Here is a 26,405-nt window from a genome sequence, read left to right on the forward strand (position 1 = left end):
TCCCAGGCACTGTACAGAACAGCTCCTAGACCTCTCGGAATCAAAGCCACCTGGGCAGTGTTCCTAAAACACCTAATGACTCTTGGGTCTCCACCATGGAAATTCAGAGGGTTGAGGGTGGAGCCCATATTCTAGCGTCGGTCTGCCAGGTCACGGAGCTCCTGCTGGGGACAGAGGCAGAGAAGGGCTCTGAGCCAGGCTGCTGAGAAGGCTGGGCTGGGGGCTCCAACCCTGCACGCTTGGGATTCCTCCGAACAAGGGCAGGACCACCTACCTCACTGGGCAATGGTTCAGGGCCCGGCAGGCAGCAAGCGCTCAACCAAGAGGGGGCTGTGGCCACTGCCGCCCCCCCCCAAAGCAGCTGGTGCAGTCTGCAGGCAGGAGCCCCATGTGACACCTTGTTCGGGCTTCCTTCCTATCAACACCCCACCATCGCCCTGTACATCCGGGCATGCCAGACAGGTGCCTGCTGGGGTCAGCTGCTGAGGGCTCTGCCCCTACTCAGTTGACCAGGTGCACAGCTGGGCCCAGAGGCTCTCCAGAGCAAAGCACACCAGGAAACCAAAGAGCCAGACCAGAGGGTGACCGGTACCATGCAGGCAGCCACATTGCACCAGTTTACCTCAAGTGCCAAAGGTACAGGCTGGAGCACGTAGGAGAGAGCAGGAACGCCAGGATAACCCCCAGCAGCAAGCCCCTGCTGCTCTCTCAGCCCACACGGGACCCTCCCAGCAAAAAGCCACAGGGACAGACAGCGCAGCCTTGACCACCTCTGATCCACTTGGGTCGCCGTCTTCTTGCAAATCGATAACCCACGTCAGTGCCAAAGGTTCGGGGACAGCCCCACGTGGCCATGGGTTGCTGCCGCCTCCCTGGAGAAACATCGCCTGGGGCGCCTGGCCCCAGCTCTGACATCACCAGGGCAGGGGGAAGGGATGCTTACGCCACGAGCCCCCAGCGGCCCGTCCAATGGGGCAGCCCCCTTGGAGCTGGCTTGCAGAATGGGGCTCCATTCCCCAGCAAGCTGCTCTCCCAAGGAGGGAGGCAAGAAGCAAACTCCACATGCGATTCCGGCCTCTTCTTGCAGTGCCCATGTGCCTGCTTGGACTGCAGGAACTGGTCCGAGCTCCGAGAGGCGAGACAAAGCACACCCAACAGGCTTGTTGGCCAATGCCTCTGATGTAGTTCCCACCCCCCACCCCCGAGCCCTGGGGTCAACCCCGCCCCCGCTGCCGCCCAGGGCCTGCACCACTAGCAGCAGCCTTTGGAGCAGCGGGTCTTCACCGGGGGTTCTGCACAGGGACCCCAGACCATGGGCCCTCTGGAATCACACACTACCTTGAGCATAACATAGCTATTCCCAGGGGTAAGGACTCACCACAGTCATATTCTCAAAGCTGTTAATGACCCGAAAATGGCTAAGAACCAAGTTTTAGAGAAAGGTCAACCAGGCCAAGTGGCGGACATCAGAGCGAAGCAGGTGCCCCTGAAGCTACACATGTGCAGTCCAGGGGAGCTGACGGGCGGGGGCCAAAGGGAACCACCCTTAATGGAGTGTGAGTCTCCAGGGGGTCCCCCGTCCCTCTCCCAAGAGGCTCCGATTCCTGCCAGGGTGCCACTAGGGACAGAACCGTCAGGGAATGATCCACCGAGGGCTGCGACAGCCAGACTCTCCAGCAGTCCGCAGGCCAGTGGGCAAGGCCCCTCGAGGACCCACCCCTTCCCTCCCAGCCCCCTCTGCCCTGGCCAATCAGACCTTTTGGCTCCAGGATACAGAGAACCAATCTGGGGGAGAACAGCCAGTGCCCAAAGGAAGGTGCTCAGCTGGAGAAAGAGGCTGGTGCACAGGCTGTGCCGTCCGAGGAGAGCAGAGTGAGACTGCTGGCTCACAAGCAGAACGGTTTCTTGGAGCGCTATCAGCAGAGAAGAGCCTGCCTTTCACTGCCTGAGAAAACCATGCGGGCGCCTCTTCAGTTACACTGCCTGGGGGGGGCTAGAGAAAGAGCCTGGGGCAGGGAGGAGGGGAGAGAGAACCCTGTACACCTCGGCAGATCCACCCTTCTGGCCCGGGGGCTCCTGGGGATCTCAAAGACACTGGCTAGCGATGCCACAAGCAGCCCCAGCAGAGGCAGTCCTGCCAGCCACTGTGATGTCCTGACCACCCAGGAGAGCATTTCTTCGCGGGGTGTGGGTGGCTTGCAAGTGACACATACAGAAGAAACGTCAGTTCCTACTCTTCTATTCTGCACAGTCCCAAATAACTCCGGCTGGCTGAGAGAGAAGCCACCAAGGTCTCCAGCAAGAATTTTTCTTCCTTTTACCCTCCACGCGGTTCAGGGAAGGACAGGCCCAGGAGGCCGGCATGGGGAAGACCCCCAGAGCTGCACTCCATACCACACACATCTGGAGAGCTTAAGTCAGACAAATCTGGGGATGTCAGAACCCCCTGGCCTCGTGGAAAGTGCCAGAAAGACCCTGCCTGGGTGATGTGGCTCTCCTCCAGTGTTGCGGATAAGGAAAGCCTGAGAGCTCAACCCGTCCTACCCGGGGTGCTCCAAGCCCACAACACCCACCAAGTGAGTGAAGCAAGAGAAACGCAAAGATGAGAAGCAGATGAACTTGTGGAGTCAGCAGCAGGAGGATAAGCAGGTGCCCCGAGCACCAGATGAGCTTGACCTCAGGGACACAGACCATGTAGGCAGCTTCAGGGGAACAGGACGCATGCTCATGAGTTTATATGTACATCAGGACACTATCCGAAGGGCTCCAGCAGCCACTCCTTAACAGTTCAGAGAGAGGTCTCAAGAAGGCTGAGTGCCGCCTGTCCAAGAGGACTCAGACAAGATGACAAAAGCGTGTCTTCTTGGGGGAAATGAGCCTTCTCACCACATCGTCCCACCTGGCCCTTCCCCCAAAAAAGCATTCTATGCTGAGAGCTGCTCCCAAAGAAAGAGGCCAAGTCTGGAACAGCCCAGGGAGGAGGCGCCCAGTCCTGGCAGATGGGGCATCCTGGCCACGCTCAGGCGGCCTGGGAGTCGGGCAGCCGTGGCCGTGGGTGGAAACACTCTGTCCATGGCCCACAACCATGCGAGACTCTCAGGGTCCTGTCTGAGGGGTCCTAAGGCCCGCTGACACAGTAGGAGCAGCGAGGATGGGGTAGGCTCTCTGTCCTTAAGAGGAAGAGGGCGAAGAGCCTGCAATCACACAGCTATCCGTGCAATCCAGCAGGGGCCAGTCCTCCTAAGTGTCAGGGAGCTGCCAGGTAGAGCAAAGAGCTCTAAGAGGAAGATGCCAAGGGAGCGAGTCTGGGAACGGAAGGTCCAGCTCTGCAGAGGGGGCGCCCTGAGCCCAGGACCCACCACTGGGCCCCAGTGCTCCCATGTGACTGGGCCTTCCGCCTCACTAACCTTGGAGCCGTGGGACGGTTTGGTCTTCTTGGGGTCAGAGAAGGCAGAGAGTGGAATTGTGGGTAACATGGGGTAGTCGGGGCTGGGCCTGGACACCGTTTCTGCTCCTTCGGGCATTACCATCACCTAGTGATAAAGAAGAGACAGACGTTATCAGTGAGCAAGGAGGCAGGCTGGATTTCTGACTGGCAAGAGGAAGTCAGCCTGTAGGAGTATGGCCAGAGGCTGCGGGAGCTGGAGGCTGTGGGAGCTGCCTTCTGGACAAGGGGCAAAGGAGGCCTTGAGCTCCACTTTTCCAAAAGAATCAAAGGCATGTCCTCTATGGGAGGCTGGGGGCCGAGTGCTTGGAGCGAAGCAGGCTCGAGGTGGAGAGTGAAGAGAAGCCGGGGTCCCAGGATGACTGGGCCCAGGTGCGGCCACACGGCCTCTGGAAGGAAAAAGCCCGGAGCGTGGCGGACAGGAGGGCCAGGCCAGGAAGACTCGCGGAGTGTGCCGAGAAGCACGAGAAGGCAGCTGTGGCCCAAGCTGACCTGCACGCTGCAGTTTAGAAGGACCAGAAGCACGGTTCGGAAAGGCGAGAGGCCAGCCAGACACCCACACTGGGCAGCCGTGTGGCGGAGCGAGCAACTTCTGATGGCCGTGCGCATGGGGGACTTTGCCGGGTCCCGCATTTCCGGGGGCAGGGGGCCCGAGAGCCCGCCTCCGCTGTCAAGCAGGTGAAGGTGACTGAATCGGCAGAACGGAAGGCAGAGGCAGGAGAGAACTGCACGGGGGTGGGCGCAGCTCTCTGCAAAAGCCGCAGCACGAGCCTGCGGGGGAGGGCAGCGAGCGCCCCGCTCGGTTAGCCAACTGCTGCGAGGAGGAAGGGCCTGGGGTCCTGCCAGGAGGTGCTCCCGGGAAACACCCGCCGGGTCCAGCGCGGCTCCCGGGCTCCTGCTGCACCTGCTGAAGGAGAGAAGGCTTGGGGGCAAGTTGTCCAAATACTGACTCTACAAGTTAACACGACTAGCAGCCAGCCACTCAGAGGGAGCCCTCCAGATAGCGACGAGACAGAACAAAAAAATAAAGCGCACATTAAAAAAAAAAGGGAGGGAAGCAATTAGCTCAGTAGAACAAGCATCATTAATAACCTTGAGCACCTGGGATTCTTTGATAAGCCAAACCTTTCCTCTGAGGAGGCTGGCATCAGGGGACAACCAAGTTGAAAGCAGGGGCCGCGAAGCTCCTCGTGCCCCTCCCGTGACCCCCCGACTCCGAGGCAGCGAAGCCAGAGGCCCCAGTTGTTCCCCAGAGCCTGTCCAAGTACAACAGTCCGACCCATGACACCCAGAGCCCCGCTGAGCAGCACGGGCCTCGGGCAGAACAATGCACTCCCAGGCTCGCAAGGACTCATGGGACACAGAGAAGCCACGACAACCCGACCCAGGGGCACAGACAGGTCCCAGTGCTCCTTCACTCGCTTTTCCTTCCACTCTAGGCTTCCGGTCTCCTCTCTCCCTTCGAATTAACGTCCTAGCCTGATGCAGTCCCAGGACAATGCAGCGAACACGTCTCCTGTCCCTCCCCCGTAACAGCCGCCCTTTGAGAAGGTGACGTGAACCAGCAGCTCTGCTGCCGCTGCAGCCGTGGGGCCTCGTAAGGACCCATCACCCCCGATGGACATCCAGACCCTCAGTCGCAGGGGCCTCTACTCCAGCAGCTCAACTGCCGACGGCACAAAGCACGAGACACAGCGCCGAGGGCGCAGCCCCGACCATCTAGCAGGAGCAAAGCTGACCTGGTCCCTGCTGAGGTGCCTGAAGCTCGGGCGAGGAACCACAGAGCTCCAGGGGGCCGCCGGCGCAGGGGCAGCAAGGAAGGGCCGTCTCATCGAGTCGGGACTCCAGTTCTTCCGGCCCCGACATCAACACGGGCGGGTCTGCGGTCATCTGCTACAGGATGGCAAATGCCAGCCCCAGTGGGGGCACTCCGCTCCAGAATGGCACACGAGGACCCCAACTCACGTGTCAGGAGCCACTATCCCATCAAGGTCTCAGGCGGCTCCTAAGCCCAGACAGCGCTGCTTTGCCATCAGCCCAGGGCAAACCCCAAAGGACCACAGCCCCGAAGGGTGAGAAAGCTCCTGACCGACTAATCGGTTCTCCGGGCAGCCCGCTCCAGGGTGAAGAGCACCGGGCAGAGACCACCGTGCCGGGCTCTCCCTCCTCCCTGCAGGACTGGCCCTTCCCAAGCAGCTCGCCGGACCTGCACTCCCAATCTCTCCCCCTCCACCGCCTCCGCCCTCTGGTTTTATATGTTTTGATGATGCACATCGAGCCTTCATCTCTTCTTAGCAAAGAAAACCTCCTTATGCAGGGGCCAGAGAGGGACAGTCCCTTGGTCCCGGAGCTCTGAGAGGCCAGGAATGCTAAGTGCACATGTGTCTCCCAAAGAAATGTTGACTAGGGAGCCTCTGGGTAACAAATACTTCGGAAAATATCTGGCGGCAGAAAGAAGGTGGAGAAGCAGAGCTGGGGAGGACTGTTGACCCCAGCAGCCCTCCCCACCTCCTTGGCTCTTCCAGAGCTCCCAGGCAAACTTCAGGACAAATGTCTCTGTGAACTGATTCCAACACTTCCCTGTTTGTTCCCGTCAGCCCTCACATGCTAGATTATGATCACAGACTCATTTTTTATAAGGAACCTGGCAGAACATAATCAAATTTTCTACAATGAGTAAGTGACTGCCTTTATTAAAAAAGAAAAAAAAAAGTATAGAAGACTGAACTGAAACAGCAAGGACTGCTCTGGAGGCCTACTGAATCTCAACCCAAACCCCTTTGTTCACTGGGGAGGTGGGCCTGCCCCGCCACACGCACTCACACCCACGGCCCTGGCCCGAAGCCTCCTGGCTGGCCGCGAGGCAAACGCTCAGTGATGCTGGGGCGCTGAAAGGTGGCTCTGGGACGTCCCGTGTCCTCGGCCTGGCCCTCCCTCGGCACACGTGGTCCAGCCTACTGCCAGGCACCCCTCCTCCTCCACCACCAAGCGCCCCTGCTCCGGTCCTCAACTTCATTCCCGGCACTCGGCCACCACACACGGATCCCCAGCCACACGGCTCCCTCAGAGGCCTGCGTTCTGAGAGCTGACGCCTTTGTCTGGCCTCACGAGGACAAAACTGCCAGGCAACATGCATCATCAGGGAACCCCGCAGAGAGCCACTGCCGTTTTCCCAGATGACGCAGCCCCGGAACAGCCTTGCCAATCCGGTTCAAAGCTGGCTCCCACGCCTCGCCACGCTGACAGACTGGCCTCGCGCCCATTCCTTCCACCCCTCCTTCCCATGGAGGAAGATGCTAATTAACCACAGTCAACCAGGAAACTCTGGGGTAAGTAGTCACTAGTCGTTCACAGCTGACAACGCCCCGGCGCCGACTCGGGACACCTGGATCCCACGCAGGGCGGCCAGGAGCTGCCCGTGCAGGCCGCCCCTCCAGGTCTCAGGCACCCAACCAACCCTGGAGAGACGTGCCTGGGAGACCCCCGGGCACCCAGCACCGAGGCCGCTCAACACAAGCCGCCACGCGGGAGGCACGACCGCACGGCCGGCGCCTCCCCAGCGTCCGTCTGCGCGGGGGCACTCACCCCGCCAGCCATCAGGAGCTTGTATCGGAACTCAATGGTGGGGTTGTTGAAGGTGAGCTTCTCACAGCGCAGGTGGTTCACAGGCGGGTTACCCTCCAGGTTCAGGAACAGGTCATAGGTGAAGCAAACCTTCCTGGGCTCCTCCTTCAACAAAGAAAACAAGGAAGTTCACCTCAGAGGGGCGGGCAGCCACAAGACGCGCTCCCCGCCACCAGCCCCTTCTCTCTCCTGTGCTGGGCCTCCGATTCCCTCCCCTCAGTCCCTTACCTGCTTCTCCCTCGTGTGCCTCCTTCTCGTCTATTCCGTTATCCAAAATAAGTTACTATTTGCATTGGACCCAGCAAAGCAGTCTCCACAGAGAAACACAGATCATTAAGAATGACATTCTCGGACGGTGACCGGAAGTATTCCTGCTGATGGCACACACCCTCCCCTTCGACCCTCATGGCACCCCTCAACAAACGGAGAGACCGAGGCTTGAAGACGTGGCTGAGGAGTGACAGGACGGAGGACGGACCCAAGGCTCCGAGGCCCGTGATCCCACAGTCTTCACCCCATGCTCCCTTCCTGGAAGGGGGAGATGGCTCCAAAGACATCCAAATGGCCAACAAGCACACGAGAAGAGAAGATGCTCAATGTCACTAATGATCAGGGAAAGGCAAATCCGAACCATGAGCTAACACCTCCCAGCCCCCGGCACAGCGATTCTTTTACAGAGTGGAAAAGCTCACGTGGCAGTGAGGACGTGGAGCACACTGTCACCAGTGCCGTCACTCCAGAGGGCTGTCTGGGGGCCCCTCCCCATGTTTACTACAGAGTAACCGCCCCATACATGCCTCCTAATGCACAGCCAAGAGAAATGAAAACATGTTCACACAAACACTTGGGCATCTATGTCCGTTGCATGGCAGGATTCACAACAGTTGAAAGTGGAAGCAATCCCAGTGTCCACTGACGGATGAACGGGTCAACATTACATGTCCCTCCATGCGTGGACACGTCACTCAGCTGCAGACGGGAGCAAGGAGCTGCCCCGCACTGCCCCGGGGACAGACCCTGAGCCCATGACACTCAGGGAGGGAACCAGACACAGAAGGCCACACGGGGTGTGAGTCCACGTGTGTGACACGCCCAGAACAGGTTCATGCACGGACAGGAAGGGGGCTCGAAGTTGTCAGGAACCGGGGCCTGGGGATGAGGAATGACTGCTGATGGGGATGCAGATGATTCCTATGGTGATGGAATGTTCTTGAATTAAAAAACTGTGATTGGCCACACAACACTGTGAATGTACTAAAAAACCACTGAATTTGCATGCTTTACAAGGGCATTTTCTGGTATGTGAATTATATGCAATTTTCAAAAATGCTCTCCAGCAGGAGAGAAAACCCTAGGAGTCAGAGTATTCTCACTACAGGATGGGGCAGTCAGGGGCAACGAAGCAAAAGGGAAGCACGGAGCCTCCCACATAGGCATGCCCACGCTTCTCTTTTTTCTACCCCTCCTTCCACCCACATCAGCAGGGTCACAGTCCTGGGCGGGAGAAGGGAGCAGAGGCCGGGGCTGAGCCTCATTCCTCCACTCCAACCGCAGCCAGGGGCTCAGGCTGCCTCACCCCCCTCCTCCTCTTCCGTCTCCCCAGCCAGCGGTCGCATGGTTTACATGACCCATGCGGGGCTTTTTGAGCTCAGATGAGTGGGCGACGCCTGGGGGTGGAAACCTGGCTGGCTCTGTGCCTGCTTCTGAATAAAGGGGACAGGAGTAGGGTCCTGCAGTTGCACGTGGACAACTTGCCCACCCCCCCCATTTAGGCCACAGGTAGAAGGTGCACCTGTCGAATGAAAGAGTCACAGACTCGGCCTTCTGGGAGCCTCAAGTCCAGTGCAGAGAAGACAAGCAAAGAGGCCTTCCCAAGGCAATGCCAACCAGTGCGGTAGCACCGGCCTCACCCTGCCCCCAGCAGCCCTTAGGGTCAGCCAGAGTGGTTTCCACCCCCGGCCCACCTAAAGCCGACTTGGAAATCGTTCCCCTGGCCCGAGGTGGTCACGTGGCCTGGTTTGAGTGATGAAGTGTAGTGAGGTCAGCCTAGGGAGCGCTTGCCTTCCCAAGTCAAACACTAAGTGTAAAGAGAAGGCTCAGCATCATTCTTCCTCCTGCCTAGCTGGAAGGTCAGCAATCCTGGGAAGAGCATGGAGGAAAGCCATGCGGATCTCTGTTCCAGGGCCATCAGCCAACTGCTTTCCAACTTCCTGTTAAGGAAGAGAAGGAAGCCCCCATAATCAGCTTCTGCTACACCCTTGAACACGGCTGCTGCCCCCCCTCTGTGCCTGCACAGTTTTGTGCCAACCTCATGGAGGCACCTGTCACAGTGCAGACGTGTCCCCACCAAACTGGGAACCCCTTGGAGGCAGGGGCCGTAGGGATCCCTGCCCTCCACTCAGGACATTTTTGTCAAAAGAAAGAAATGTTAAGATGGGCAAGAACGGAGCATGACCCAACAGTAGGGGTGGAGAGGGGGCCAGGAAGGTTCCCTAGAGGCTGTGCCAGGCTCAGAGATGGGCCATGGATCAATCAAGAAGGGGGCAGAGAGAAGCTGCAAAGGCCACAGCACAGTCCTTTCTAGAGCCCCGAGAGTCCATATGGCCACAGCTGCAATGGGAAGGGGGACGGTGGTGGCAACAGGTGACCTGGAGAGAGGGGCTTGGCCACATCCTGGGGCAGAGGTATCTACAGGGGGATCTGGGCTCAGAAAGAGCAAGCCCAGATCTGTGTCCCAGGAAGCAAACACCCTCTGGCCTGCAGCATGTCACTACAGGGGGCAGCGTCTGAACCTGGCAAATAAAGGAAGAAAACAAACAAACAAAAAGGCCACATCAAGCATTTGTTCTGCCTTTCCACGAGGTAAACACAGCAATCTGAGAGGCAAACTGCATGGATGTCCGCCAGCTACCGTGTGCAGAAGGAATGCAGACACCGCTGTTCTGTATGTACTTCCTCGTGGGTCAGTGATCGGGGCATGTCCCTCAACTGTGGCTGACTTCACAAACACAGGCCACAGTCAAGGCCAATGCACCACCTTGCTCGGAGGACTTCAGCTCCAGAGTCAAGTTCAAACTGACAAGAGTACACACATCTGAGGACGGTGCTAAATAACGAGCATCCAGGGACAAAAGCAACAGAAAGCCAGGTGACACCAGACTCCACGGGACATATGACCCAGCTTCTGCAACAAGCAAACTGCAAAGAGAAGCAAGGGTAGAGGAAGACTCTTGCCTTCTTTACTCCTTTTCACGGTAAAAGGAACTTATGAGACAAACTCATGAATCACAACACATTGGTCTTATCTAGATTCTGGATATTCAGGAATTGTTCGTTTGTAGGTATGATACTGGTATTATTATTTTATTATTAAAAAGCAGTCCTCATCTTCTAGAGACACATTCTGAAACAGGGACACATGAAATCACGATGTCTGGGGTTTGCTCAAAATGACACAAGCCAGAGACAGCACCAGTGGGCTACAAGCGGTTAAGTGCTGGACCCACACACGGCCACGGGGGCTCCTTAAAGCACTCCTCCTGCTTCTGTAAATGTTTCACTATTTCCCCGAAAATTCTGTGAGTGGACTCAGTGCAACGACGCCGCACCCGTGAAGGAACTCGGCTAAGGGAGCGTGTCAGGGAGGGGAGGGTGACCGGGTGCCTCGGCGATGCCAGCAGGCGGCAGGAAGGCAGCTGGACATCCCTGACAGCCCCCCACGAGCACGGGGTTTGCCCAGGCCGGAGGGCTCACCTCTCACAGGCTGCCCGGCCTTGGTCAGGAGGCCTGCTCTCTCTAAGCCTCGGTTTCTTCAACTACAAGTGGGAGTATCTGATGAGACAGGGCAGCTAATCGCCTCAGCTCGGTGCTGTCGAGAAAGGGAAGCTATCGCTTTCACCAGAAAAGCTCTAGGAGACCCAGCAGACAGATAGTGATGGAAGCCACAGGATTCGCCAGCAGGAAAACAGGAGCTCCCGGGGATGCCGAAGGGCTGCTCTGTGGCCCCATCTACCGCACGCAGGGGTGGAGCGAAGCGGAAGGCCTGGTGCCGAGTCCGGGGTGCCCGGCATTCACTGTGGCCAAGCACTTTTCCAAGCACTTAACACATACGACTGCTTCACAGCCCGCAACACGGGTGCTCTCAGCGGCCCCATTTCCTGGATGAGGAAACTGAACAGGCAGGTGGGCTGCCTGGTGCCACATGGCCGGTGCACCGCAAGCCGGGGCTCACTCTGGGCGGCCTGTGTTCTCTGGAACCCCGGGCCCTTGCAGCAAAGCAGGAAGAGCACTGTCGGGCTCCCCAGAGCTGGGCACGCAGCACATGTGCTGGGCGGAGGCCGTCCCCCAGTGCCCAGAGTGTGTCCAGCTCTGCTGACCTGGGTCGGCCGCGGGCAGCCGAGGTGGGCGTCACCAGGCGTTGATCAGAGCTCCCTCTGGATGAGACCTCCAGTCCACGACGCCCCCGGCCCGGGAAACCAGCCTGCTGCTCAGCAGACATAGGCGGCACGGCAACGTCTCCAAGAGCCAGCAGCGTGTTCAGTGAGGAGCAGCCAAGTTCAGGGTGTGCTGGGCCCACAGTCCCAGGAGTCCTTGTCATTCCAGCCAGAACCTACACGTACCCCACTCTCAGCAAAGGCAGCCGAAGCCGGCCTCACACGTTCTCAGTGCAGGCCGCGGGCGGCCACCCACTGTCCAGGATACTGGCCACAGGCCAGCGTCTCTCTCCAGACTCAGCAAACTAAGATGCAGAGGAACTGGCCAAACTGGTGCCGATGCCCAAAGCTGGGCGCGTGTGCACTCGTCCACAGCGTTCGGGCAGTCCAGGGCTCAATGGCCCACAGCCGTGGGGCTGGCTGACCAGACCTGCGGTTTCCAGCTGCTGCCCCTCGGCTCCCTCGGGCCCCACACTCTCCTGCAGCTGGCAGGGCTGGCGCTGGAGGACCCCCAGGTTTACTGCCCCACCCTGTGCGCAGCCAGACTCCGGGCGGCCCAGAACGCACCAGCTGAGGAGGGCCTCGGGGCTATGTCCCTGCCATCTGGGCCCTGCCCACACTTCCCTTTCAAGGTCTGTCTGCCATTCTCCTGTTAGAAGGCCCCAGGGTTCAAAAAATAATGAAACGTGAATCTGATCAGGGCCCTATATCTAACCGCCAGTTTACAGGGCTGCAGGCAGCAACCTCCCCAAGGGACAAATCAAACCGCTTCTTAAAATGCTTTGCAAGGGAGAGAAAGAGAGAGATGGAGAGAGACACAAGATTTAAAGAAGCTTAAGAAACACAGCAACCAGCAGCAATGCACTGACCTGATCTGAATCCTGATTTGAACAAATTATTAGAATATATATATGTGATAGTAAAAAAAAACCTGACATAATTGGGCACTTGATATTAAGAATTGTTAATTTGTTTGTTCCCAGCTATGATGACATTGTGGTTAGATACTTTTTAAAAAAGTCTTGCCGTTTACAGACACAGACTGGAATATTTACAGATTAAAAGACAGGACGTCTTGGACTGGCTTCAAAATAATGCCGGGGCGAGAAATGAGAACGGCACTGTATGTACACCAGCGCCCAGCGTTAACTACTGGGGTGGGGGAGGTGCTGTGCGTGGCTGCCCTGCTACTCTCTCCACTTCGGGAGATACTTTCAAGTTTTCTACGTGAAAAGACTTTTAACGTGCAGGCTTGGCTCCACCCAGCCTCATTCACAGCTCTGCATCTGGGTATCTGCGACCGCCGACTACGAACGGACTCTCTCCTGGTACTTGGGACAAGGGCACAGACAGGGCCCCTCATGGAGCCCAGATGAGGCCAACAAAACCCTCCATCCCTGGGTCCCCTGGGATCCTCCTTGGCCACCTGGTGAATGTTTCGCTCTTGGCTTCAAGAGGCCACCAGCACCACTCAGGGAGCCATCCCTGGGGCCAGGCCCTAGCGTCACCTAGCTAGCACCTGGCTTCACGCTCACAAATGCTCTGGGAGTTAGTCACCGCTCTCACCATACGTCACAAGAGGAAACTGAGGTTTGGTGGCATTTAATCATTTGTCAAGGCCATGTCAGGCACTTGAGTCTATGGACCACAGCCTCTAGCGTCTTCCTGTGGACACAGCTCTGCCACGCCCGGCCCCCCGGTTCCCATGTGTGCCTGCACGGGACTGCACGGGGGCGACGAGACTGCCCCCCGCCCAGGAAAGAGCAAGGGGAGCACCGTGGACAGCAAACACCACCAAACCTGGAATTCCACTTCCAGGATTCCAGATGTTCAAGGAAGGTCACTGAGGCATTCCTGAAGTGAGAGGCCTAGAGGTGCCCAGCATCCCTCAACAGGACACCAGGGACATTACAGCCGGTCGAAGCTAGACAGTGCACCACGCAACCATGATCAAGGATGAGATAGAGTTAGGGGTACTGATGTCGGAGGTCCACAGGTATTTGCTTAAAAATGCATCTCCCTCCTCCCTCCCTCCCTGTCTCTCTCTCACACGCACCCCCACAGAAAAAACTGTTTCTAGAAGGACTTCGCTAATTGCTTATAGTGGTTACTTCAAGGAGACAGACTGGAGAGAGGACTCCAATTCCCTGCAGCCCACATACATCACCTCTGTAGTTAGATGCAGAAAAATGACTGTAAGAGGCTTAAGGAAAACAGTGCAATGTGGGCTGAAAACTGTGGGCTTTGGGGTCCAAGACCTTCTGCATGCCAAAGCAGCTTTGCTGCCAACTCACTGTGTGACCCTGGACAAGCCACTCCACCTCTCTGAGCCTCAATGAGAGGAGGAAATCAAACCACAGGGTCCTGGGTGTACAAGGGGAGGAGGGAGAAGAGCCTGTGGCTCTGGTCAGTAAGGTGGCATCAGTCTGGGCCCTCTTGTCCTCCCCACAACCGCTCTGCCATGAAAACAGGACAACCTCTCTCTAAGTCAGAACTGAGGCTGTAGGAGCCCAGAACTCGCCCTGAGTGAGCACAGGGGTGGGCTAATGTTACGGCCTGTCCATCCCTACTCATCTGCACCCCTCCCTCACTTTGGGGGTGACAGTGCAAATGACTCAGTTACGTGATTCCCATCTTCACAGGAAGCGCACCCATCAGTCAGGAAAGATTCTCAGGGAAGCTGACTCCAGGCCGATTCCTCCACCCCTTCTCAAGAAGCCCAGAGCAGGCACTGGTTAGGGACCCAAGCTGGAGGGCAGACTGTCCCTCCTGGCGTCCTGGGGTCAGGCTGAGCCTCTTCTCACGCACATTTGCTCTTTTAAGGTGCTTCTCTGCGCTGCTCCAGACATTTTCCTCTAGGAAAGAGAGGTGCTTCTGGGGTCCCACATGGAGGAACAGAAGGCCACTACAGGGAAGGACAATCCAAGCCACACAGCGAGCTGGCATTCATGCGGCCTGTCACAACTCGGCAGCCCCCTGACCCTTCCCTGGGTCTCCCGGCACAATGTCTCTTCTGTTCTGGCTCTCCGACACCGCCCCAGTGAGGCTGGCCCCCGGGCTACATCCACCAGCCAACTGTCCCCGTGCAGAGGAGCCGCCAGCAGCTGGCTCTGCAGAGGGCTGCCTGCCTCCTGAGCTCTGCAGAGCCCTCCAAAAGCTGACCCACGTATGGGCAAAGGGCCGAGATGGTAGTGCCCCTAGAAGGGGGCAAGCTGGGAGGGGAGAATGTGAGTTCCCCACCCAATCACTCAAGACCAGCTCTCACCCACCAAGTCTCAATTTAAACTGAGGGCAGTGAAACAAATAATACATTATATGTTAATTTTTAAAAAATACTGAAATCATAAAAAAGTAAATAAATAAACTGAGGGCAGGTGGAAAAAGCCCCGCCCAGCCCAAGGGAGAGGGTCTTTGGAGGCCAGGGCCCTTTCCACTGGGGGGGGGGCGGGGGGCAGAAGAGCGCAGGATTCAGTGGCCCTGGGACCACCGCCAGCTTGTGATTGATCGTACCACACTGTCTACATGGGTATTTCCCCAGAACACAGGTCAGCCAGGATGTGTCCAAGCAGATGCCTCTGAGGGCCTATGGCTCGGAAGCTGGCAAGCACTGTTTTAACTTACTTTAAAACAAAACCAAAAAACCCTTCCAAATAAATTCATGCAAACTTCCTAATAAAATGTACCAAAATGCCCTTCCTGTGACCTCAGATAAGAGCATTTGAGTAAAGCCACGGAGAGTCAGTGACGGCTGGGGCGCACTGTCCAATAATAGCTTGTTATAGGGGGTGGGGGTGGAGGGCAGGGAGGATGTCTAATATTAGCAGCAAATAACCAAAATGAACTTGTTTACACTTGGCCACTTCTGAAAACTGGGCTCTCTCTTAAAGTCAGCGAGCACACCTGATCGGTTTTTCCTCCTCCCAGAGTGTGTTATTACGACGACCATACATCTCACCACAAACAGTCGAGCCGCAAGGTCAACGCCAGCATGAGCCCAAGCCAGCATTCACTCCCTGACAAACACTCACAGGGCGCAGGCGAGGGCTCTGGCCCCAAGCCGGAATGGCAGCAGAAATGAAAGAGCAGTCGCTTTGGGCGTAGAAAACCTCTCATTCCCATTTCACAACTGATTCCCTTCTCTCCTCTCGGTCTTGCCAATCGCTCCAAGCCAGAAACTCAGGACTAAGAGGAACCAGCTTGACATTGAAAAAGAAAAAAATAGATCTAAGAGGATTCCCGAGGAAAATGAAGTCACATCAGACAGTGCCTTAGATCTGGAACAACTACCAAGTCCAGCCGCCGGCCTCAGCTAATGCCTCAAACCAAACCAAAGCAGCAACTCCATGCCAAGGTCCACGTGCCCTGAACACGAGCAGGTAAATCATGGGGTCACCAACTGGCAAAACTGCAGGAACCGGGAATAGCTGGTCCTAGCCCAGGGAGGGGTGTGAAGGAAGGGCACAGGTCATGTCCTCAGGGGTCACAGCTCAGGGAGGGGCAGCGGCCCCCCAGGCCCGTCCCCCACACCTGCACACCATACCCAAGACCAAGCCCTGGAGCCTCCCTCCCATGTGGACACTTTAAAGCTCCAACTCCCCAGCCCCACCCCCCCCATCCGGGACACAGACATGTACTTCCTGTTTGGCAGCCACTGGATTACTTCCGGGAAACACGGAAGCAGATCCGCTCTGTAATGTGACCGTGCCACCACAACACAATCTGGGATGGGCATGAGATGGGCGCTTTGCTGGGCATTCTGGAGCCTTGACCAGAGGCAGATGAACCCAGAGGCATCAGAGGGATCGACCCTTCACTGAGGGTCTAACAGCACCCCTACTCCCCACACACAGGCCCAAGAGGGCTTTTTACAAAGCAAGTGGCACCCCCCGGCCCCCAGCTGGCACACTCCAGTGGCTTCCCAATGTGCCTGGGTTGAGTTGCCCTGCCAACCACGCAGCCTCCCTTCGGAACCCCAGTGCCCCGACTCTCCACATCCATAGTGCTGCTGCTTTTGATGAAGGATAGTTGGAAGGCAGGCAGGCAGGGACAAGCCCCACCCTGCCCCAAGGGAACCACCTTTAGGAGGATTTTACACCATCCTGGAAGGAGTCCTCCCCCTTCTCCATATGATAGGTGACAAAAATCTGATTGGATGAAAGGCACAGGGAGGGTTAATCAGATTAAAACAGCCCGCCAACAAGCCCATAAAAACCCCTAGACTTAGAAACTCCAGTGGCAACCCCTTCGGGTCCCCTCCCTCCTTGGGGGCCTTGTACCATCACTTTGCCTTGCTTTGCTGCCCACCACTCTGTCTGGTCTACCTCTTCATTTTTCCAAGTGGCGTGACAACAGTGGGCACTGACGGAGGAAAAAAATCCTGCAACACTTTTACCTGGAAGGGTGTCTCCTGGTCCTCTCCACCCTGCCAACTCCCACCCACCCCCAAGTCTCAGCAAACCTGGCTTCCTAAGGGAAGCCTTTCCCTACACATTCCCCAGCTCTTTCTGAATGAGTCCTTCATAGGATTAAGATAAAATACTTGTATCCAAAGTTTATTAAGAACCCTTAAAACCCAACAATAAGAAAACAACCCAACTAACAACAACGAAAAACAATCTCTAAAGTTGTGAAATATATGAATTGCAAACAAACACACGAAAAGAGATGCTGTGTGTCATCGGCCACCAGGTTAATGCAAATCAAAACCTAACGATTTAGGTTTAGGAATTTAGGTTTAGGGATACTAGTTGACATCCACTAGGACGGCTAGCATCAAAAGGACAGGAAGTGCTGGCAAGGATGTGCGGGCAAGGAGGCTGGAACCCTCACACTGCTAGTGGGAATGTAAAATGGTGCAGTTGCTACGGAAGAGGCAGTTCCTCAAAAAATGAAACCTAGAATTACCACATGATCCAGCAATTCCACTCCTATGGATGTGCCCCAAAGAAGTGAAAACATCTATGCACACAAAAACTTGTACACAAAATTGCTAATAGTGGAAACAACGCATCAAGTGACAAACAGATAAACAAAATGTGGTCCATGCATACGATGGAATCTATCCGGCCATGAACAGGAATGGAGCACTGATGCGTGCTACAACGTGGATGAACTCTGAAGACATGTCACTGAATAAAAGATGCCAGTCAGAAGGGGCCACATACTGCACGACTCCATTTATATGAAAGGTTCAGAATAGGCAAATCTACAGCTAAAAAGTAGATTAGTGGTTGCGAGGGACTTGAGGGAGGGAGAATGAGGAGTTGACTGCTAATGGAGGAGTGACAGTTTCTTTGTGGGTGAGGGAATGTTCTGAAACTGGTGGTGATGGTTGCACAACTGCGAATATCCTGAAAACCAATGAAACGTACACTTTCAATGGATGAATTATATGGTATGTGAATTCTATCTCCATAAAGCTATTTTTTAAAAAAGAGAGCTACAACCACACAACCCCCTGAGAAAAGCACATGGAGACAAGCGACCGTGCTGAGCGCAGGCCAGAATGCAGAGCACCGAGAACAGCCAGGGTCTGGAACGTCTTATAAAGCCGAACACACCTGCTCCATGCGACCAGCGACCCCACACCAACTGGTATCGTTACCCCCGTGAACTGAAAACTTAGGTTCACACAAAACGGCTTTGGGGATATTTAGGGCAACTTTATTCATAATCACCCAGAACCAGAAACAACTGCGATGTCCTTTACGCCACAAACAGGCCAACGAACCGCAGCGCAGCCAAACGATAGAAAGGAATGAGCTACACGTTCAGGCAGCGACGGATGAATCTTCAGCGCATTCTGCGTGGACAAAGGGCTGCATGCTGTGTGGTTCCATTTCCACGACAATCTGGAACAGGCCAAACTACAGGGATGGGAAACAGATGAGTGCTTACAAGGGACGAGGGGGGAAGGGGACTGACTTCAAAGGGACAGCGCGAGGGGATTTGGGGGAGGCTGGAACTGTTCCACGGGCACTGCTGTGGTGGACGCATGACCGCATGTCAAAACCCGGAGTGAGTTTCACTGAAAACAAACGCAAACGATAATAATAGCCAGACGGGGCAGGAGGAGGGGTCCAAGATGGAATGCAGACTGCGACGAATGACTCTAACCATACTACACGTGTAGACATAACCACACCGCCAAGATGGAGGGACAGAGCTGTCACAAATGACCTAGTGACGAAGCTGTGTTTTCCCCAGACACCAGAAGGCCCAAGACCAAAAAAACTACACACAGACACCGTACTCCAGCTGGTAAGTTTACTTCTCCCAGGAGTACTGGTCAGCAATTCGGAAACTACTTTCCCAGTCCACTGGAGTTCAACAATAAGCAAATATATTGTGGATAATGAGGGTCAGGTTTCTCCCTCCAGAGAAAGTTAAACTAAGCAACGGAGGAATGTTAGAAAAGGCTTGTTGGTGCAGGACTGACTGGAGCCGGAGGCATCGGTATGAGCCGATTGTTACTGAGATCTACGTGCCAACAGACGGAAACAGAAATCACACACAGGTGGGGGTGGTGAGCACAGGTGACCCTTGACCAACACAGGGGTTAGGGCTGGAGAGGTCCCCCCACCCCACCCCCAGCAGTCAAAAATCTACATATAAACTTTTGACTTCCCCCAAAACTTAACAACTAATAGCCTCCTATTGACCAGTGTTATATTATCATATACTGTATTCTTTAACAATAAAGTAAGCTAGAGAAAAGAAAACGTTATTTAAAAAATATTAAGGAAGAAAAAATACATTTATGGTCCTGAACGGTGTTTATCCAAAAAAAACCCACATCTAAGTGGACCCACAGAGTTCAAAGCCATGCCATTCAGGGGCCAGCTGGACATGGACACATACTCCCCAGCTCTGTCACAGGACAGGCCCAAACACACTGATGCCCCAGGAGCAAAAGCACACTTCACTCCCAGACCTTGGCTGTTATGTCCCGCTCCTTAGTAACAGGGATCAGGGCCCCTGTAGACATGGCTGATTCTAGGGCTGGGGCAGGGAAACCCAAGACAAGCTCGAGCGCCCTGTGGTGCCTTGAAGTGAGGGAAGGACCTAGAAAACCATGAACGAAAAGGTACAGGGGGCCCCTGAGGGAAGTACCACTGGCCAGAGTGAGAACAGTTTGAAAATAATAATAATTATAGGACTGGATCATAATCCAAAGAAAAAAACAAATATCTACAAATCCATACTGATATAAATGAATGAATAAGTACATAGATGGGGGAGAAAGGACAACACTTCCTACAGAAAAATTCCAATGAATAATGAAAGAAATGAAGGAAATAGATCGTCATAGAACACCACTGAGGGACCGCTAAAGCTAGAAGAAACGTGAAAAAGGAACAGGTCAACTGCGTAGTGTCAGAGTATCTTCTCCAAATAGATACCAGTTACCATGGTGGTCTGAATCATACCCACCAGGATGTGGAGCTTAATTTCTCTCTGCGTGAGTGTAGGCTGGACTTGACTCGCTTCTAATAACTAGCACAGTATGGAAAGAGACAGATAGCAGCTACTGCGGGGAAGCCTGGCAGACAGCACCTCAGCAAAGGGATCAAGGCTAACGTCCCCAGTAGTAAGTCAAGTCACTGTCAGGTCCTCCCTAGTACGACGTGATGGGGGCAGTGCTCTTCACCTCTGTGGTCTTCTTACCAAAATCTGCAACCCCCAGCTAATCATGAGAAAACACCAAACAAACCCAAGTTGAGGGGCATTCTTCAAAATGCGTGGCTGGTGTATTTTTAAAACGTCAAGGGCAGAAAAGACAAGAAAAAGCAGAGAAACCAGCACAGACTGAAGGAGGCAAAAGAGACATGATGCTGAACACAGTGTAGGATCCTGAAGCAGATCCCAGAACAGAGAAAGAACACTAGGAAACGGGGAACTCTGAAGTCTGAATCGAAATTAATACCGTGTGCCGTGGTCATGGGAAATACAAACATTAGGGAAGCGGGGTGTGGAGAGCATGAAGACTGTACAGTATATGCAACTCTTCTGTGTTTCTAAAATTAATTCAATATTAAAAGTTACAAAAAAAAATCTTGGACTGTGAGATAGTCCGTACGCAGCTGTTAGTGAGAGCCCTTTATGTGCGTCTGGAGCAACCCGAGTTTGTGAACCTACTGCTTTCCTCACATGTGAATTACATGGAATCTGAATACAGATCGAGTCTCTCTGATAGAATTTCATGTCCAAATTGACATGATTCAGGACACGTAATACACATACCAAATTTCCAAGACTTAGTATGAAAAAAGAATACAAAATATCTCAGGAATTTAAAAATATTGATTACCTGTTGAGATGATAAAGTTTTAAATATAGTGGGCTAACTAAATTACATTATTAAAATTAATTTCACCTGCTTCTTTTTTGACCTTTTTAAATGTGGCTACTAGAAACAATTTAATTACACAGGGGACTTATATATTTCTACTGGACAACCACTGTATGAAATGTAATTCACACACTGAAACAAGAAGGGCTTCTTGGGGGTGCCTGAGTGGCTTGGTCAGTTAAGCGTCTGCCTTTGGCTCAGGTCATGGTCTTGGGGTCCTGCAATCGAGCCCCTCATTGGGCTCCCTGCTCAGTGGAGAGTCTGCTTTTCCCTCTCCTTCTGCTGCTCCCCGTTTGTGCTCTATCGCTCGCTCTGTCAAATAAATAAAACCTTAAAAAAAAAAAGAGAGAGAGAGAGAAGGGCTTCAAATGCATCTGGTCACTTCCAAGACAACATGCAGATATGAAGGGAGCATTTCAGCAAAACTCCACTCACTTGATTGGTCCTAGGACACACAGGAATCCATTCACCTGTCCTGAACACACCACCTTGTCCTGGGTCAGCCTGAGCAAGCTCTCCCAGCAACCAATGCTCTAGCTCATTTTCCACAGGAATAAATCAACCACAGCTTATATAGGCTTCTGGGTCAACATGAGATCAGAGGGCAACTGTTTGGATCCCTCTAGACGACCCTGAGCTCCCAACTCAGGGACGTTCATGTTGCCCACTCATTCTGCCCAATAACATGCTTTGCTGTTGGCATTTAAAAATACGGACCTATCCAGAATGCACACAAAACTCTCACAACTCAACAACAAAAAGACAGAACACTCAATTAAAAAATGAACAAAAAACTGGAATACATGTTTCTTCAAAGAAAATCTGCAACTCTCCAACCAGCACACGAAAAGATGCCTGGCCTCAACGGTCACTTTGGAAATGCAATTCAAAACCACAATGAGATGCCACTTCACACCCACTAGGATGGCTATGATTGGAAACGCTAATAAGTAAAAAAAAAAAGGAAGGAAGTGCTGGCAAGGATGCAGAGAAAACTGGAACCCTCACTCACTGCTGGTGGGAATGTAAAATGATGCAGCAACTGTGGAAGACAGTTCGGTGGTCCCTTAGAAAGTTAAACATGGGGACACCTGGCTGGCTCAGTTGGAAGAGCGTGTGACTCTTCACCTCAGGGTCATGAGTTCGAGCCCCACATTGGGCGTAGAGATAACTTAAAAAGAGAGAAAAAGGAAAAGAAAAAGCTAAACAGAAATACCATATGACCCAGTGACTCCACTAGGCATCTACCCAAAGGAACGGAAAACTGGTGCTCAAACAAGCACACGCACATACGTGTTCACAGCCGCCGATGATTCACGACAGCCAAAAACTGCTCGCAGCACGTATGTCCATCGGCGCATGAATGGGGAGACGAACTGGGACACACTGAAGAATGTTAGCCGTGCAAAAGAACGGTGCTCTGATACATGTTACAATGTGGATGAACTCACACACGTTCCACTGAGTGGACGGAGCCTGACACTAAAGGTCACATGAGGAATAACCGCTTACTGGGGACAGGCTTTCCTTTTGGGCTGAAGAAAGTATTCTGGAACTAGGTACAGGTGGTGGTTGCATTACATTGCGAATGCGCTAAAATGCCACTGAATTGTTCACTTTAAACTGGTTAATTGTTCTACGAATTTCAACTCAGTTTTTAAAAAGGTGGGGGATGCTGTTGTGTCACAAGCCTTCCTGACGCCCCCAACTGCCCCTCCAAAATCCATCTAGTCCGTCAATTTAGTCACTCATTCCACAAATATTTACCCAGTGCCATCTCTGTGCTGGAGGCCAGTACGCAGCAGAGAGCGAGACTGGCGGGACGCTGCCCTCGAGAGCTTACGTTCTAGTGGGAGAGCCAGACATCAGACAGATAAACACGTATCCATTTAAATACCCTGGAAAAGCAAAAGAACAGTGTGCCAGGAGAAAGAATAGAAGGGAGGGCCAAACTCAGAGAGGAAAATGAGAGCAGATCGCTCTGGGCCCTCCCCCAACCTAGCTGTGGAACCTTGGGCAGATTCACTTCCCTCATCTTTCATTTTCCCACCTGTAAAACGGAACCTACCCCTTTGTGGGGCTGTGTGAGGGTCATGGGGGCTACATAGCCCCTGGCCTAGGTTATCGGTTATCATTAAATACTTTTTCCTAAGGCTGAGGTGTAGCAATATTTAAAAAAAGAACAGAAATCACATGATCATCTCAATAAATACAGAAAGCACTGGACACAATTCAACACCCTTCTGCGATTTAAAAAAAAAAAATCAGCAAACTAGAAACAGAAGGAAACTACCTCAACATCATAAAAGCCACAGATGGAAAACCCGCAGCCAATACCACACACAGTGGTGAGGACTGAGCCCTCTTCCTCTAAGATCAGCAACAAGGCAAGGGCGCCTCTCACCACTTGTATTTCACGTAGCGCTGCAAGTCGTGGCCAGAGCACTAGGCAGGAAAAAGAAAAGAAAACACAAAGGCATCGAAGTTGGAAAGGAAAAAGTAAAATTATCTGTTAGCAGATGATAATCTGTTATATGTAGAAAACCCTGACACACACACACACACACACACACACACAAACTGTTAGAACTAATAAATAAATTAGCAAAGTTATGAGATACAAAATCAACACAAAAAATCAATGGCATTTCTATACACTAACAACGAACAAAGTGAAAACAAAATTAAGGAAACAAATCTACTTACAATAGCAATAAAAAGAATAAAATACTTAGGAATTAACCAAGGAGGTAAAAGATTTGTACAATAAAAGCCACAAAACACTGCTGAAAGAAATTAAAGAGCACATAAATGGAAAGACATCCATGTCCGTGGACTGGAAGACTTCATGTTGTTAAAACTTCAATACTGATGAGGGATAGAAGCAGAAAAATGTTCACCTTTAGTCTGGAAGGCTGACCTCTAAGTAGTTCTGATAAGGATCAGATATGTGCTGGTTGCTACATTCTTCAAGGGTCTCATGACTGCCTATGCATCTCACCGATAGTTAACGTGGAACTGAGTGATAAGCGCCAGAGAAATCTTGCAAAAGTAGTTTTACGAGTAGCAATTTGAAGAAGACGTTTATGATCTAATACTCCTTGCACGTCCCTTCCCCCTGGAGCACTACGCATATAACCACCAGCTTCACACACCAGAAGCGCAGCTCTTTCTGCCCACGGGTCCTGCCCCTGTGCTATTTACATAAACTTACTAAGTTGCACCATACGTCTCGAGAATTCCTTTTTGGCCACTGCACTCGACGACCTCGCCAGAGTACAGCGGCAGTGGAAAACAGCATGGTGGTTCCTCAAAATATTACAAATAGATTTACCATATGCTCCAGTAACGGCACTTCTGGATATAGACCCAAAAGAAGTGAAAGCAGGATCTCAAAGAGATATTTCTATACTCACATTCCTAACAGCAGTGTTCACAGTAGCTAAAACGTGGAAGCAACCCAAGTGTCTATAGATAGATACATGGAAAAGCCAAATGTGGTCGGTATATCCACACAACAGAATACTATTCAGCTTGAAAAAGGAATGAGGCATTGACACACGCGACAAAATGGATGAGCCTTGAGCACACGAGGCTCAGTAAAGAGCGCCAACTAACAAAGGCCCAGTGTCGTACGATTCCATCTGTCTGAGCTACCTACAGCAGGCACGTTCACAGAGACAGAAAGTAGAACAGAGGTTACCAGGGGCAGGAGGAGGAGAGGTTATTACTTCATGGCTTGGTTTTACTTGGGATGATCAAAAAGCCCTGGAAATAGTAGTGATGATTGCACAGTATTGTACGTGTACTTGATGCCAATGAATGGTACCTTTAAAAGCGGCTAAAATGGCAAATACCATGCCACAGACACAAACACCCACACACCACAAACCAGAAAAGGCAAACTCAATAAAATGGACTTCATCCAAATCAAGAACTTCTGTTCTTTGCAAGACACTGCTGAGACACTAAGGAGACAAGCCATCAAATGAGTATCATAAAGGACTGATATCCAGAAATATAAAGAAATCTCACAAATTCAGTAAGAAAACAGACAACTCAACTTGTAGAAAATGGCAGACACTTTGAACAGACACCTCAGAGAGAATGACAAATAAGCATATGAAAACATGCTCAACGCCTTTAGTCATTACGGAAAGGTCCAGAACCAGATGGTTTCACTGGTAAACTCTACCAAACATTCAAAGAATTAACACCAATTCTACTCAAACTCTTCCGAAAACAGAAGAGGAGGGAATACTTCCTAACATATTCTGTGAAGCCAGCATTACATCAATATCAAAGACAAAGATACCACAAGAAAACAACAGACCAATATTCCCTGTGAATAAAAAAAATCCTCAAAGAAATACTAGCATCCAGTATCACACTTAAAAGATTATACACCTGAAACTAATGATGTACTATCAGTTGGCTAATTGAATTTAAATGAAAAAAAGATTATACATGTAACTGCTATCTATCCCAGGATTGCAAGGGTGGTTCAATGTAAGAAAACCAATCAAAACGTAATACAACACATTAATAAAACAAAGGAAAAAAACCTACATGATTATCTCAACGGAGGCAGAAAAAGTGTTTGAAAAAAATGTAAGGCCCTTTTCATGACGAAAACACTCAGAGAGCTAGGAACAGAAGGGGCTTCTTTAACCTGGAAAGGGCACTTATGAAAAACCCACCATGAACACCATACTCCACGGCAAAACACTGAAAACTCAGCCATAGCTTTAAAACTTAAGATCAAGAACAAGACTAAAGATGGACCACTTTCACCACTACTATTCAACACCGTAATGGAAGTCCCAGGCAGAGCAATGAGGCAAGAGGAAGGGAAAAAAGGGAGGAGGGAGGTGGGCATCCAAACCGGAAGGGAAGAAGTAAAATTATCTCCACTTGTTGATGGTCTCTTACAGGTAGAAAATCCCAAAGAAGCCCCCCCCCCAGCCAAAAAATAAACAGATTCAGTAAAGCTGCAGGGTATAAGATCAGCACACAAAAATCAGTTGTGTTTCTACACACCATCAATAAACACTCCAAAAAGAAAATTAGGAAAATAATTCCACTTATAATAGCATGCAAAAAATACCTAAGAATAAATCTAAAGGAGAAGATAAAAGACTTGTATACTGGGGGCGCCTGGGTGGCACAGCGGTTAAGCGTCTGCCTTCGGCTCAGGGCGTGCATGATCCCGGCGTTATGGGTTCGAGCCCCACATCAGGCTCCTCTGCTATGAGCCTGCTTCTTCCTCTCCCACTCCCCCTGCTTGTGTTCCCTCTCTCGCTAGCTGTCTCTATCTCTGTCAAATAAATAAATAAAATCTTTAAAAAAAAAAAAAAAAAAAAAAGACTTGTATACTGAAAAGTACAAAAGACTGCTGAAGGAAATTAATTAAAGAAAACCTAATTAAATGGAAAGACATCCCATGTTCGTGGACTGGAAGACAATACTGGTAAGAGAGTAATGTCTCCCAAGTGATTTACAGATTCAATGCAATCCCTATCGAATTTCCAGTGGTCTTTTTTGCAAAAAT

The 26,405-nt window shown here is 52.3% G+C and overlaps 1 protein-coding gene across 2 annotated transcripts in view; it reads right to left on the bottom strand.

Annotated features, from left to right (window-relative positions):
* The window catches only part of MLLT1 (MLLT1 super elongation complex subunit), a 57,472-nt gene that overhangs the window by 13,192 nt on the left and 17,875 nt on the right, over positions 1-26,405 (bottom strand). Inside the window, exons 4-5 of one of the 2 annotated variants that reach the window (XM_011235438.3) lie at positions 7,031-7,174; positions 3,408-3,533 (exon numbers count right to left, since the gene is read on the bottom strand). In XM_011235438.3, the coding sequence (XP_011233740.2) occupies positions 3,408-3,533; positions 7,031-7,174 (270 nt within the window). The remainder of the gene's footprint in view (positions 1-3,407; positions 3,534-7,030; positions 7,175-26,405) is intronic. The other variant, XM_034657613.1, reaches the window with a different exon arrangement.

The sequence above is a fragment of the Ailuropoda melanoleuca genome, chromosome 4, assembly GCF_002007445.2.
Source record: "Ailuropoda melanoleuca isolate Jingjing chromosome 4, ASM200744v2, whole genome shotgun sequence".
NCBI classification, from domain to species: domain Eukaryota; kingdom Metazoa; phylum Chordata; class Mammalia; order Carnivora; family Ursidae; genus Ailuropoda; species Ailuropoda melanoleuca.